We start from the raw sequence: 15,932 nt of genomic DNA, 5'->3' as shown, positions 1-15,932 counted from the left end.
CGATGTTTCACCTTGTTGATCAGGCTGCTTTCAAACTCCTGACCACAAGTCCACCCACCTCGGCCTCCCAAAGTGCTGAGATTACGGAATGAGCCACTGAACCTGGCAACCTTTTTCTTATTATACTGAAAACTACCCTAAGCCACATTTCCAAGCCTCCTATCCTCAAACAGCTTCTACTACCTCACATTTCTATGGCTAAGCCTTTTACTAGTATGCGTTTATTTTATCCCAGGCGTCCCCAAACTTTTTACACAGGGGGCCAGTTCACTGTCCCTCAGACCGTTGGAGGGCCGCCACATACTGTGCTCCTCTCACTGACCACCAGTGAAAGAGGTGCCCCTTCCTGAAGTGTGGCAGGGGTATGGATAAATGGCCTCAGGGGGCCGCATGCGGCCCGCGGGCTGTAGCCTGGGGACACCTGTTTTATCCCAACAACTGAGGAACACCTGTAGAAAGGAGACATTCTGGTGGCAAGTTCTTACCTAGCGAAAGTAAGCCATATGAAAAAGAAATGACAGCCAACAGTCTAAAGGAGCTGAGTAAACCCCCCTTCCCCAAAAAGAAGAAAGAAAGAAAAAGCTCTTCAGCTTGACTCTACCAGATGCATTAAGCAGCATCACAGCTTGGAAAGATATAGTACTAATTTTGAACAAAAAAGAAACATCATCAGAAATGTTCCTCAGAAGCCTGCCTTTTCTTGACCAGCTCTTGTTCAAAATGTTCTGTATAATAATTGCCGTTAATATGCCCTGAAGGGCAATGATAAACCTGCAGGCATAATCCTCAAACCTGAAAGGTCACTAAAATTGCATTTCCCCATTCTTCCCTCACATTAATGTTAACATACAGACATGAAAGCAGCCTTGAGGAAATTAGGAGTCATCTGTAAACACATGACAACTTTAACCAAGAATATTGGCCCTGCTTTGCATTCTAGCCACATGTTCCTACCTTTCCAAGAACCTTGAAAAATAAATATTTGAACACAATCTTCAATAAAGTCCCTCTACATTTGTTGTCAGTCTTAATCACTTTTTTCTTGTCTGCTTAGTGCCTTTAGCTCTTAGATGTCGCACCTGGAGATTCTTGCTTACTTTATGATGTAGGTTTATACACCCTTTAATTGAAAGCAAACCGCCTTAGATAATCGAGTGACAATGTTACAAGGTCCACTTTCCGTTAAAAGGCAAATAGAAATATTAGGCTGTTCTCTAAAATGAACAAAAACACATAAAAATACATCATAATCTACTACTCCATTTCCTTCAGAGATAAAATCCCACAGCCTAAAAGGCCTCTTTTGTGTACACATTTTGTCCAACAGCAGGGGCGGCAGATACAAGGGATTGAAGTTCTCAATGACTAGTCTTTCCTCTGTTCAAAACAAAAACTTTACACAGTATACTATTTTTATATTCATGTCTCTACAATAACTATAAAAACTTTAACCCAAATTTGTTTAATATTTTAATTATCATGTGTTCATTAAAAAAAAGGTAAAATGATAATGGAAGGATGACATAAACATATACCTCACCCTTAAGCAGTGTGTGTGATTTTTTTAATGTGAAGGTTAAAGTGAGTTTATAAACCTATGGTTCTATTTTTGGTGAGAATTATACAAATGTAAACATGTACAAGTTTGCCTAGTATTTCATGGGGTTGCTGCTCTGCCTTTAACTGTTCAATTGCACACAGTTGTTAAGACCAGATTTGTGGCAGTATGTGTGTCATTAACATTTTTCCTGCCAAGGTTAAAACAACCAAATATAAACTGAAAACAAGAAGCAAGGAAGAAATGATGATAGGAGAATTTAACACAGTATCATTTTAAATAGCAATATGACAGCTGATTAAAGAGGAAACAGAACCTATTCCTACATGACTGTGCACAACAAGTGAATGGCCATCCCTAGAGTTGTTAGTGAATAGCCTCCATGGATGGACCCTGGGACTATATGTACAGACTGAGTGGAGTTCTACATATACCAATGCAAAGAACTCATTTAAAGCGAGAGAGAGACAAAATAGTTACTGTTGATGGAACTGTTAATGCAACAAAATTTCAAGCTTGGCCAGGCACAGTGGCTCATGCCTGCACTCCCAGCACTTTGGGAGGCTGAGGCAGGTGGATCACCTGAGGTTGGGAGTTCGAGGCCAGCCTGACCAACATGGAGAAACCCCATCTCTACTAAAAATACAAAATTGGCCAGGCGTGGTGGCACATGCCTGTAATCCCAGCTACTTGGGAGTCTGAGGCAGGAGAACTGCTTGAACCCAGGAGGCAGAGGTTGCAGTGATGCAGTGAGCTGAGATTGTGCCCTTGCACTCCAGCCTGGACAAGAAGAACGAAACTCCGTCCCAAAAAAAAAAAAAAAAAAAAAAAAAGAAACTCAAGCTCAGCATGGTCTCCCAAAAACTGAGACATTTCAGTTAACATAAAAACTGTTACACTGGCCGGGCGCGGTGGCTCAAGCTTGTAATCCCAGCACTTTGGGAGGCCGAGGCGGGTGGATCACGAGGTCAAGAGATCGAGACCATCCTGGTCAACGTGGTGAAACTCCGTCTCTACTAAAAATACAAAAAATTAGCTGGGCATGATGGTGTGTGCCTGTAATCCCAGCTACTCAGGAGGCTGAGGCAGGAGAATTGCCTGAACCCAGGAGGCGGAGGTTGCGGTGAGCCGAGATCGTGCCATTGCACTCCAGCCTGGGTAACAAGAGCGAAACTCCGTCTCAAAAAAAAACAAAAACAAAAACAAACAAAAAAAAAACTGTTACACTATGGAGGCACACACTGGAAATATTTTACTAAGCACCTTAGAACTGTATTCTTTTCTTTTCTTTTCTTTTCTTTTTTTGACATTTTATTTTTTTTTCCTTTTTTTTTTTTTAATTGCATTTTAGGTTTAGGGGTACATGTGAATAACATGCAAGATTTTTGCATAGGTACACACATGGCAGTGTGGTTTGCTGCCTTCCTTCCCCTCACCTGTATGTGTCATTTCTCCCCATGCTATCTCTTCCCACCTCCCCAACTCCCCGTCCCTCCCCCATTTCCCCCCAACGGGCCCCAGCGTGTAGTGTTCCCCTCCCTGTGTCCATGTGTTCTCATTGTTCAACACCCGCCTATGAGTGAGAACATGCGGTGTTTGATTTTCTGCTCTTGTGTCAGTTTGCTGAGAATGATGGTTTCCAGTTTCATCCATGTCCCTACAAAGGACGCAAACTCATCGTTTTTGATGGCTGCGTAATATTCCATGGTGTATATGTACCACATTTTCCCTATCTAGTCTATCGTCGATGGGCATTTGGGTTGGTTCCAGGTCTTTGCTATTGTAAACAGTGCTGCAATGAACATTCGTGTGCATGTGTCCTTATAGTAGAATGATTTATAATCCTTTGGATATATACCCAGTAATGGGATTGCTGGGTCAAATGGGATTTCTATTTTTAGGTCATTGAGGAATCGCCACACTGTTTTCAAAAAATCAGAGCCAGAAAAGTTTTCAAAGTTATATAAAGTTAAATGCATACAATGATTAGATAACTATTCCTCTGGGATTACTATCTTCACCCACATTTTTTTGGTTTTAGGAAAAAAACAGTAAGCCTCTGGCTTTCTTTTTGTTTAAATCAAAGACACTAGACAAATGGATTCCATTCTTGACCCCACTAAACAGCACTTACTAGCCAAATCGCCCTCTCTGGTAGGCACAGACTGGGGACTCAAAATATGGTTCTATATTTAGTGAGCATTATACAAATGTAAACATGTACAAGTTTACCTGGTATTTCATGGGGTTGCTGCTCTGCCTTTAACGATTCAACTGCACATAGTTTTAAGACCAGATTTGTGACAGTATGTGTGTCATTAACATTTTTCCTGCCAAGGTTAAAACAACCAAATATAAATGAAAACAAAATAAAAAGCAAGGTCTCCTTTGTATTCAATCACACTGATATTCAATATAAGAGAACATGTCACTAGGCAAATCATTCAAACTACAGTTGGGAGACACTTTCTAAACACTGTGGATTTGAGAATAACGAATTTAATGGTAGTGCAAACCTCTCTGTTCACTGGAGGATCAGAGAAGATGGATCCTCACAACAGGATCCATCTTCTCATGAATTAAAGTCACTGAATTTTTTTTTTAATGGGAAAGCAGTTTGGAGATAAAGTATTGCTATAAGTTATGAGGAGCATAAGTATCTCTGACTTCAACCCTTTCCCACCAGTGTGAAAAGTGAATAAAGACAGCAAGAGTTTTTAGAAAGTTAACTTATATTAAAAAAGCATATAAACAATTTTAATACTACAAAGTAGTATCTCAATACAAAGCAGTTCAAATATTAACTGTTCTTTAAACTGTTAAACTTTATTATAAATTAAAATTTCTTTACAAAAAAATTGCACATAATATTTGACCACTCTTAGGTTCTGATGCACTGGGCATTTGCAATAGTTTCTTTAATCTTCAAGTTAAACAGTCTCGGCAAGGAGTCCAGAACGTAGAAAGGGCAATAAACAACCCTGATAGAGCATTCAAGTGCAACTAGCAGACTTGTGGCCATGGCAGTTACACTTTCCTTAAGATGGACTGCTATAGTTTTAAATCCTGAAATGAAGAATCTCAAAAAAATTTAAAAAGCAAAAAACTAAAAGGGACTGCCTGCTTTTTTACTGTAAACACAGCCCTGGATATTGTAATCCCAAACAGGAATCTCTCAGGCATCAGAGAGTGTCAAGTGAATCAGGAATAACACAATATAAAGGAAGGGGGGAGAAAATAAAAAACAAAAACAAAGCAAAATTAAAATAAATGTCAGTCACTTTGAGGAACTATACTTACGTATATGATGTTATGAGAATCTGGCAGGGCCTAGTAGCAGGCCAAACAGGAAGTTCATTTATCCAACCGAAGAGGATCATGTTCATTGCTTCCGGTTTTGAGGACAGGATATTGTAGGGAACTTGATATGATCAATAATGCTTGTCTGCCTTAAACAGACCTTAGCCAGGGATCAGCCTAATCTTGAAGAATCATTCAAATAATTTTGGCAATTATTATAAGGACTTAGAACTGACTGCACCCAGTGTTCAGTGATTCTTGCTTTCTGTTTTGTTACTGTTTAAATTTAAGAGCTCATTTAGGCTGACTCCAATCTCTTGGCACTTGGAAACTAGTTTTCTCAGGTTATCAGTTTTACCTCCTTCTGATGCTTCAAACAAGAGTTGCTGTAAAAGACAGGGAAGCATAGAAGTAAGACTTAGCTAGAGTCTGAGCATTACCACATCAATGGATATGGCACATGCAGAAAATTTACAGGAAAACATCGAGATAAAATAAGAGATAAAAAGCATTACATCTTTCCATAGTGATGCACAAAGAGGTAACTTCTGTAAGGCTCTCTGATACAAACGGTGGACCTGTAAGATATACACACAATTCCATCAGAAAACATGATGAAAAACAGCTTCATAATTCTATCTGTTTAAAGAATGGTCCTTCACAATAACATTTGAGATAAAATGGTTATGTTGAGTTTTGAAGTTTTCCAAATATTTAGTGCTCTTAAAATGTCAACTACTTTTTTTCCCCACCTGGTTCTTAGTGTGTATGAAATGTTAACTTCTGTGCTTTAATTCTTTTAAATTGAGAGGTCAACAAAAGGGACAGAAAAACTTTTTAAAAGTGACCCATCTGAGATTTAACCATGGCTTACCTCTCTTTGTCCCTTTAGAACAATCTCAGCAGCAATGGCTCTAAGAAAAAAAAAGGAATATAGAAAAAGGAAAAGAAAAATTTATATATCTTTGAACAAAATGAAACACCACCACTGGCAGAATACTGACTGTGGGAATCTGAGTACAAAACTTCCTGAAAGTTAACAGGCTAAACTTCCAAGGAGGAAAACCTATAGTGAAAAGAAAAATTCAACAATTTTTATCAACTTTACAAGAATAAAGCAGACCAGTGACTTGAACATAAACAACGTTCATGGGAAAAAAAAATAAAACTCTCATAATTACTAGTCAAAGACTAGTTACCAGAACTAACACCTTTAAAAGAAAGAAGAAATCAGACTATAACAGGGTAGACACACCACATTTCAAAAGAGGCGGTCTTAAAATGTCTGTAACAGATTTGTTTGATAACGTTATTTTTACCTAACTGTTCTCCTTCAAAGAAAATTAAAAGTCTACGTTTTTCGCTTTTACAGGCAATACTTAATGAGCACTCACTCTCATTAAACTTCAGTTTGTAAGTGCCAAAAACAAATCTAAACTAGAGTAGCAATCTGTCTAGGAAAAAAAGAAAAAATATATATATATGTAGATGTCATTTCAGATTTACCTGTCTGGAGCAACCCTTATAAATAAAAGCAATAGCTATAAAAACATGTACATGATTGTTGCATTACATTTTCCAGGTGGCCAGGCATGTTGGGATATTATATGTAAACATCTTGGCTTGAAGTTTCAGAATCTGAACATTGCTTTCTTCCCACTCATGTTGAAGTAACCTGTAAAGTACATTCAGGAAAATGAACAAAGCATTGCAAGTATGGGGAACCCCAAATGTGCTCTATGAGTAGAATGATGGAAATATAAATTTTGATTAAATTCCATAAACGCTATCCAGCAAATATTATAGAATGCCTCTTACAAAAATTAACCTGAGAGAGGAATGTGCAAACTATCAAGAGGTCAAGTAAAAATCTATGCTCACCTTACCAAACTACAATAAGGTCCACGTATTTCTATAGGACATGAAAGCATTCCCTCCACATAACAGTCCCTGTTTCCCACCCCAAATTTTGTTAAAGTAATGGCTTGATATATACTAATACAATTTCCTGTATTTTTCTTTCTTAGAGTATAATCAATCTTCAATGTTTCTTTAACTAAAATTTATGTAAAATAACTATTACAGTTCTCTACTCTCCTGGAAAAAAAGAACAGGGATGACCAGAGAAAATAAGTATCAAAACACAAAGGTAGGTATTTACCAACAAAATCAACAAGTAAACTATTTATATTCTAAAGAGCCTATCATAATAGAAAATTATGCTAAAATACGACATTTTCTATTTCACGTTTTAGCAAACGTGTTTCATAACTAAGATTTCAGTAATGAGCTACTACACATTGGCATGCTCACTAAGAAAATTATAAAACACTACCGTCATGTTTGTCTCAACTTTAGTTTTTAAACTTTTAAACAATTTTCCTCACATACATGCTAAATGCAATGTAAATCCTTTAAAACATAAGGGAACATTTCATAAATACTTTAGGCATCTTACAATCCATAAAATGATTAAAAGATAAAACTGATGCAGTGGGAATGACTGCACAAGTGGAAGCCAATACATTAGCGTGCAGCATACCTTTTTTTTTTTTTTTTTTTAGACGGAGTTTCACTCTTGTTACCCAAGCTGGAGTGCAATGGAGTGATCTCGGCTCATCGTAACCTCCACCTCCTGGGTTCAAGCAATTCTCCTGCCTCAGCCTCCTGAGTAGCTGGGATTACAGGCACACGCCACCATGCCCAGCTAATTTTTTGTATTTTTAGTAGAGACGGGGTTTCACCATGTTGACCAGGATGGTCTCGATCTCTTGACCTCGTGATCCACCCGCCTCGGCCTCCCAAAGTGCTGGGATTACAGGCTTGAGCCACCGCGCCCGGCCAGCATACCTTTTTGAATTAAAAGGCATAATCCTTATGGATGAAAATGTTTTTGCTATTATCAGGGCAGAGAAACTACAAAGAAAGGCTCCAAAATCTCCTGACTGAATATATGAAATCCCTTATCAGTGCTTCAAAAATGTGGTATGAGGGCTCAAGGTCAGGAATCTCCATTTTAAATGAGCATCCCAGAAGATTCTAATGTTTTCCAATATTTGAGAGCAACTGACCTACGTGAAAATATGAAAACTTCTTAAATAATATTCCCTTGCCATGGAAAACAAGCTTACTGCTTATAATGCACATGCTAAAGACAGATGGTGTGTGTTTAGGGAACACAGATGAACTTTACTTGAATGGAATTATTTTCCCCCTTGTAACTTGAGGTTTCCTGAAGCGACCAGAATTTTTAAAGTGACTTTTGAATCAATAGCTAAATATTGGCTTAAAAACTCTGAAATTATGAGGACATAGTGGAACAACAGACTACTTTTATCAAGTTTTTAAGAGTAATTTTATTTGAAGAGCCTATACCATTAGGCAGAGGACCAAAAAAATGTTAATTTTCCTTACCTCAGTGCAAGTCCAGAATTAGCTGGCATAATTGAACAAAACCGTTCCAAGGTTTTGGAATGCTGGGTCTTTGGAACACAGCTCAAATAAAAGAAAATAACCTGTAAAGGTTGAGGGGGAGGAAAAATGAATGCAACCAAAACGTGAAACCTAATTACCTATGTGTTTTAATGTGGTCTTTAAGACCACATTAAAAATGGTCTTTAAGATATGAATGTATAAATTATAAGAATGTATGACGTTGTGAGTTACAGTTCCTACCATTAATTTTTATTAGTGACTTTCCATATGTGAATTAGGAAGTATGGTCTAGTGATGAGAGCCATGGGCAGAACACTGACAAGAAGCCAGGAGTTCGGGTTTTCATTCCTGAGTCTACCTTTACTTGCTGTATAGCTCGGCAAGTCATAGGGCTAATAATACCTGCTACATCTTGCTCATGGAATGCCCGTGTGTAAATGACTTAATGTCCATAAAGTGGTTTGAGATCCTGGGATAAAGAATGGCATAGAAGTATAAAGCATAATAATTGATTATCCTGATTAGCAAAAAAACCACCCCACCAAAAATAAATAAAACACATATATGTTTTTGGTCTACAATGAACTTTAGCAAGGAGCTTTTTAGCCTATAATGCACTGAATGAAAGTGGTCTCTGAAAAAAAAAATTTTTTAAGATAATCATATAATTATATCATTAATTAGATTCTACTTTTAGAATTCTAAGCAGTTACCTAATTTTAAGCTTTCTTATACCTTGTGTATAGCTATATTTGCTTGACAAAATATTAAAAGAGCAGCTACAACGTCTAAGTCCATTGTTACTTATTTTGAAGTTACTAAATTTTTCAATCAGTAGAATTTTCAACTACTCAAGCAAAACATTACAGATACCACAATACAATCTTTGATGTATTTTTTCATTAATATGTATTACACCTTAACATTCCTTCAATTTTGCTTCAATGTTAAATTTTCATAAATATAACATAATTAACGCATATTTTATTTCAATTGAGCCTTTAAGGGCTCTATTTCTAGTCTCCGAACAGATAAATAAGAAACACGGTCAAGAGTAACAGTGAATGTTAGGAACGTCGTCCTAGGAAAAGCTCTCTTGATATAAAATGGAGTTTTGCTATCATTTTTAAAGTCCCTTTGTTTTGTAAAAACATCTAAAGAAAAAAGTTTTAAGTTCTTACCCTATTATGAAATTCATAGTTGGACCAGTAATCAGCTCTGCTAAAAGGAATGGGGTACCGGGCAGGGACTGTAACCAAACATCTATTCACTAAATCAGTAAAAAATTTGAATTCTTGAACTTTGTTTCTGGATCCAGCAGCTCTATTATTGGCAAAGACAAGATAACTGCCAAAAGAAAAATATTACAATTTAGAATATCTAAGCCAGTAGTTCTCTCACCAAGAAAGCTGGTCACCCCTTTCCCAACCATACCTCTTTATCCCCAAATCCCATTCTTATTAAGAAAAACTAAACTTACTCCATCCATATCTTCTGTACTATATCACATTTCATGGCCACCCCTAATGCTGCCTCATATGCCTCCACTGTCTCTTTAACACTTGATTGAAGAGGATGACAAAGGCTGTTTAAAAAATGAAGGAAAACATATGTCTACCATTCAATTCTATCAGGTGAAGGAATGACAAAGTATTTTAAACATTACAGATATTATTACAATAGAATCCTCCTCTTGACCTTTCTTCTCTAGTATGTATTAAACCTTAGCATCTCTTCAATTGTGCTTCAATGACTTTAACATCAACTTAATTATAACACAGTGTAATTCAATAATAAACAGCAAATTCAGGCCTAGTATGCAGTATCTCTCCACAGTGGATGTCTTACCAGTAAATCAGCCACAAATAAGGAACTTGGTGGTTAAACATATCATCATCAAAATTCCCTTTACATAAACGCGATGGAATGTCAACTGGTCCTGGAATATTTAAGAGATATCTGAAAAAAAATCCAAATACTGTTTTAAATTACACCCACACATACAAATTACATTTTTGTTTTGTAATCTTTAGTTACAAGTTAAATTGCATTGAAATATTTTTTTTAGAAAGCAATGAGACTTCCTTTTCTTCTGCATAGCATACCTAGGATTACATGCTTATTCAAAATGGTTTTCTTTGTTTTTCGAGACAAGAGCCTTGCTCTGTCACTCAGGCTGGACTGCAGTGGCACAATCTCAGCTTACTGCAACCTCCACCTCCCAGGTTCAAGTGATTCTTCTGCCTCAGCTTCCCAAGTAGCTGGGACTATAGGCATGCATCACCACACCCAGCTAATTTTTGTATTTGTAACAGAGATAGGATTTCACCATGTTGGCCCAGCTGGTCTTGAACTTCTGGCCTCAGTAATCCACCTGCCTCAGCCTCCCAAAGTGCTGAAATTACAGGCATAAGCCACTGCGCCTGGCCACAATATTATTATTTTATACCTACATGACAAACTCTCCTCCTACAAAGTTTGTTTGTTTTTTTTTTTTTTTGAGATGGAGTTTAGCTCTTGTTGCCCAGGCTGGAGTGCAATGGCATGATCTCAGCTCACTGCAACCTCCACCTCTTGGGTTCAAGGGATTCTCCTGCCTCAGCCTCCCAAATAGCTGGGATTACAGGCATGCGCCACCACACTTGGCTACTTTTGTATTTTTAGTAGAGGTGGGGTTTCTCCACGTTGGTCAGGCTGGTCTTGAACTCCTGACCTCAGGTGATCCGCCCACCCTCCTCCTAAAGTGCTAGGATTAAGGCGTGACCCACTGTGCCTGTAAAATGACTTTTTTATTCTATCCCCAAGATTAAACAAAACACCATAATCTTCTAATTAAACCTAGTTTAAAAAGAACAAATGAATCTACCAAGTATTTGAAATTTTCCCATAAAATCTGTACTTCCTTCTTAAAAAAAAAAAAAAAAAAAAAAAAGATTTACAGGGCCTGGCACTGTGGCTCACACCTGTAATCCCAGCACTTTGGGAGGCTGAGGCAGGTGGATCATTTGAGGTCAGGAGTTTAAGACCAGCCTGGCAAACATTTTGGGTGAAACCTCATCTCCACAAAAAATACAAAAAATTAGCCAGGTGTGGTGGCACATGCCTGTAGTCCTAGCTACTCAGGAGGCTGAGGTGGCAGAATAGCTTGAACCCAGGAGGTGGATGTTATAGTGAACTGAGATCACACCACTGTGCTCCAACCCATGTGACAGAGTAAGACCCTGTCTCAAAAAAAAAAAAAAAAAAAAAGACTTACGAAACCTTGTATCTGAAAGTAATCTCTCTCACATACAGCCATACACACATACAACTCATTTAATTTTAGAGATTTCATAAAAGTATATTCTATAACACATTAGCCCATAAGGTACCTGTCAAGAGATCTATGATCAAATAAAGTTGGGAAATACTACAACATTTATTAGGATATTAAAGACCTGAAGAAGTCAATCAATAAAGAATTCTACTGGACTAAGTCCATTTTTCTCCCAATGTATTTAAACCTGTGTGTATAATACTTACCACCATCTTTTTTTTTTTTTTTTTTTTTTTTTTTGAGATGGAGTCTCGTTCTATTACCCAGGCTGGAATGCAGTGGCGTGATCTTGGCTCACTGCAACTTCCACCTGCTGGTTCAAGCGATTCTCCTGCCTCAGCCTCCTAGTAGCTGGGATTACAGGCATGCGCCACCACACCCAGCTAATTTTTGTATTTTTAGTAGAGACAGGGTTTTACCATGTTGGTCAGGTTGGTCTTCAACTCCTGACCTGGTGATCCACCCGCCAAGGCCTCCCAATGTGCTGGGATTACAGGTGTGAGCCACTGCGCCCGGCCTACTTAACCACCATCTTTAAGAACAATGTTTTTAAAGGAAATACATTGATCCCAAAAATGACAACCTGTCTTGAATTTTAAAATAATACTTGTAAGGGAACAAGTTTTCATAAAGTAGACAAGCTGTATAGGGGACAAACACCACACCAGAAAGAGAAGAAATAGAACATCTAGAAGTCAGGTTCTCATCCTGACTTTGCCAAGACAAGCTACATTACTATAATTCCTTAACTTCAAAGAATTTTACTTTCCTCAACTGAAAACTGAGATGGTCAGAAGAGATTACTTCAAATCTGGCTATCTACTTAATCTTCAAATTGACTTGAAACACATGAAAATTACCTTATCTAGTTCTTTTGCCTGTCATCTTTACACTAAATGTCATGTAGAGTTGACAGAATTCAACTCCAGGTAAAAATTACAGTGCTAAGTATTCTGCTTCACAATTTCTACTTACGAAATTTTAAAAATATTTTGAACCAATTAAGAAGAGATTTCTCCTATTAATAAACATTGAAAATTCATAAATTTTAAAACCTTGTATCAACATACAATAAGTATGGCAATGCCAAAAATTATCTCATCTACCATTATTTTTCTAATATCTAATAAAAGACTTTCTAAATTAACAGAAATGTACAATCTTGGTGTAAACAAAAGTTTCACTATTGCCTAAATAAACTATAAACAGGATACCTTTTTCTCTTAATTTTCAGTGAATTATGACTATTTCCACAAAAGAATTTAATAAAGATGACTTAATAATATTTGGAGACAATTCATTTTCAAATTTTCATTGACACTTATTTATTCTGCTTAATTAAGCTGGCATCGAGATCTGATCTTTGATTAGTTACCAAGGCAGAAATTGGCAGCATTTTCTTTCAAACTAAACCAATTACCTCTGTACCCAAGGGAAGATCAGAACCAACCAGTCTCTAGAGTTTGCTTAAACCTTGAATTTATCCTTTCCCTGAGCTTGAAATGTTAAAGCAAACTAATTTAAATCAGGAAGAAACTGAGTACGGAGAAGCTGAAAAATCTCTAAATTCCTTATAGAAGTTTAATTATTTTCTATCACTTTGCATTTAAAATTATTTCATTTGTAATTATTTGTAAATATTAATCTAGATGTAACAGAGCAGAAAGAAGGGCCCTTCGAAGGACACTAAAATCGCTGTCAATAAACTGCTACCATAAGAGGACATACAAAGATTCAAGTCTGGAAAGAAACAGTGTCCCCAAATCTCAAATAAAACTACCATATTCACAAAAAGTTCTAGGGTGGGCCAGCCGTGGTGGCTCACACCTGTAATCCTAGCACTTTGGGAGGCTGAGGCGGGCTGATTGCTGGAGCTCAGGAGTTCAAGACCAGCCTGGGCAACACAGTGAAACCTCGTCTCTACTAAAATACAAAAAAACTAGCCAGGTGTGGCAGCAAGCGCCTATAATCCCAGCTACTCAGGAGGCTGAGGCAGAATTGTTTGGAACCAGGAGACAGAGCTTGCAGTGAGCCAAGATCATGCCACTGTACTCCAGCCTGGGAGACAGAGCAAGACTCAACTCTTAAAAAAAAAGTTCTAGGGTGGATGGACCACTTAAGAAAATTTGGGCTTTAAGATTCTATTTTCACTCATCTGTATTTTCCATAAGAAATTTTTTCAGAAGATATTCAGCTTAGGTCTTTTCTTCTCTCAGTTCCTCCTAATACAAAATAATAGAGTATGTCATGATAAAATATTTTCTTTTCGGTGCTGTTTTACTTAAGATGAGCAAACCACGTCTACTTTTGTAAACAGTTTTACTGAAACACAGCCATAACCATTCATTTACATTTCTTTCTATGGTTGCTTTCTCAATAAAACAACACAGTAGAATAGTGGTAATAGACCACATGGCCTGCTAACCTAAAATATTTACTTTCTGGATCTGAAGAAAAAAGTTTGCTAACACCTCTAAAGAGAGGAGTAGGACAGGCCGGGCGCGGTGGCTCAAGCCTGTAATCCCAGCACTTTGGGAAGCCGAGGCGGGTGGATCACGAGGTCGAGAGATCGAGACCATCCTGGTCAACATGGTGAAACCCCGTCTCTACTAAAAGTGCAAAAAAAAATTAGCTGGGCATGGTGGCACGTGCCTGTAATCCCAGCTACTCAGGAGGCTGAGGAAGGAGAATTGCCTGAGCCCAGGAGGCGGAGGTTGCGGTGAGCCGAGATCGCGCCATTGCACTCCAACCTGGGTAACAAGGGCGAAACTCCGTCTCAAAAAAAAAAAAAAAAAAAAAAAAAAAAAGAGAGAGGAGTAGGACAAAGGAAAGAGAATTTTAAAAGTCTCCTCCCAAAAATCATTACTCATAATCTGCCATGACTCTTATTGTTGGAATAGGAACTCTCAGCGAAGACAGTAAATACAGCTCTATATGAGCTATTAAGAAATTAATGAGGCCAGGCGCAGTGGCTCACGCCTGTAATCCCAGCACTTTGGGAGGCCGAGGCAGGTGGATCACAACGTCAAGAGATCGAGACCATTCTGGTCAACATGGTGAAACCCTGTCTCTACTAAAAATACAAAAATTAGCTGGGCATGGTGGCGCACGCCTGTAGTCCCAGCTACTCGGGAGGCTGAGGCAGAATTGCTTGAACCCAGGAGGCGGAGGTTGCAGTGAGCCAAGATCGCGCCATTGCACTCTGGCCTGGGTAACAAGAGCGAAACTCCGTCACAAAAAAAAAAAAAAAAAAAAAAAAAGAAAAAGAAATTAATGGTTGAGAAAATAATCCACTGAAACTTCTTACTCCCTAATATTTCAAAGGCTAGAGCAGTTCTCTTTAGAATTAAAAAAAGAAAAAGGTACATTATTTATATCCACTTTATATGACCAATCAAATAAATAAAAATACAGTTTGTAAAAAAAATCACTGAGATTGCCTTGGGATAATTAAATGCTAAAATATTAAGTGCTAAAATTAAGAACAATAACAATAAAGTAGAAGTATGAGTTACTGGGCTGGGCACGGTGGCTCAAGCCTGTAATCCCAGCACTTTGGGAGGTCGAGGCGGGTGGATCACAAGGTCGAGAGATCAAGACCATCCTGGTCAACATGGTGAAACCCCGTCTCTACTAAAGATACAAAAAATTAGCTGGGCATGGTGGCACGTGCCTGTAATCCCAGCTACTCAGGAGGCTGAGGCAGGAGAATTGCTTGAACCCAGGAGGCGGAGATTGCGGTGAGCCGAGATCGCGCCATTGCACTCCAGCCTGGGTAACAAGAGCGAAACTCCATCTCAAAAAAAAAAAAAAGTATGAGTTACTATGGTTTTAATACATGCCTTACTTTGTATAGTGTGTTTTAAAGAATTTTACATCTTGCCTCCATTTTTATTGTTCTATTTATTCTGTTTCTAGTATTCTGTTAAGTGCGTATTCAAGTACTAAAATGTCAGTTTAAAATGTAATCATATAAGAAAAAAACTAATCTTTCTACTGAACTGTGCTCTCTCTCATTCCTCTACAAAGAATTCTACAACTTACCGAAATAGATCCAAGTTATTATACTTCTCAAACCCCGCTTTAAAGAAGGATGCAATAAATTTCCGCAAAAATGGAAGAAGATTATCGCCTCGATTCTATTTTAAAAAGAGGGAGGGGGATATATATATCAGGCTTACAATGTTTAATTAAAATGTCAAGGGAGAAAAAAGCCTTTAAAAAGTACTTATTAGATTACGTTTCTTGGGAGGGTAAGGGTTGAAGGGGTAAGTTTCAGACATATTCAGAAAACTTTTATTACATTTTACTCTCTGAATTAAA

The 15,932-nt window shown here is 37.7% G+C and overlaps 1 protein-coding gene across 1 annotated transcript in view; it reads right to left on the bottom strand.

Moving 5' to 3' along the window:
* Positions 1-4,365: 4,365 nt before the first annotated feature.
* ZFC3H1 (zinc finger C3H1-type containing) overlaps positions 4,366-15,932 on the bottom strand; it is a 56,986-nt gene continuing 45,419 nt past the window's right edge. The window contains exons 27-35 of the mRNA XM_039471836.2: positions 15,654-15,748; positions 10,142-10,252; positions 9,774-9,878; positions 9,475-9,640; positions 8,273-8,373; positions 6,432-6,533; positions 5,733-5,772; positions 5,374-5,436; positions 4,366-5,244 (exon numbers count right to left, since the gene is read on the bottom strand). Of these exons, the coding sequence (XP_039327770.1) occupies positions 5,107-5,244; positions 5,374-5,436; positions 5,733-5,772; positions 6,432-6,533; positions 8,273-8,373; positions 9,475-9,640; positions 9,774-9,878; positions 10,142-10,252; positions 15,654-15,748 (921 nt within the window). The 3' untranslated portion in view covers positions 4,366-5,106. The remainder of the gene's footprint in view (positions 5,245-5,373; positions 5,437-5,732; positions 5,773-6,431; positions 6,534-8,272; positions 8,374-9,474; positions 9,641-9,773; positions 9,879-10,141; positions 10,253-15,653; positions 15,749-15,932) is intronic.

This window comes from Saimiri boliviensis, chromosome 7 (genome assembly GCF_048565385.1).
Source record: "Saimiri boliviensis isolate mSaiBol1 chromosome 7, mSaiBol1.pri, whole genome shotgun sequence".
NCBI classification, from domain to species: Eukaryota; Metazoa; Chordata; class Mammalia; order Primates; family Cebidae; genus Saimiri; species Saimiri boliviensis.
Note: the sequence above shows the minus strand (reverse complement) of the source record. Positions and strands in the feature narration are given on the sequence as shown.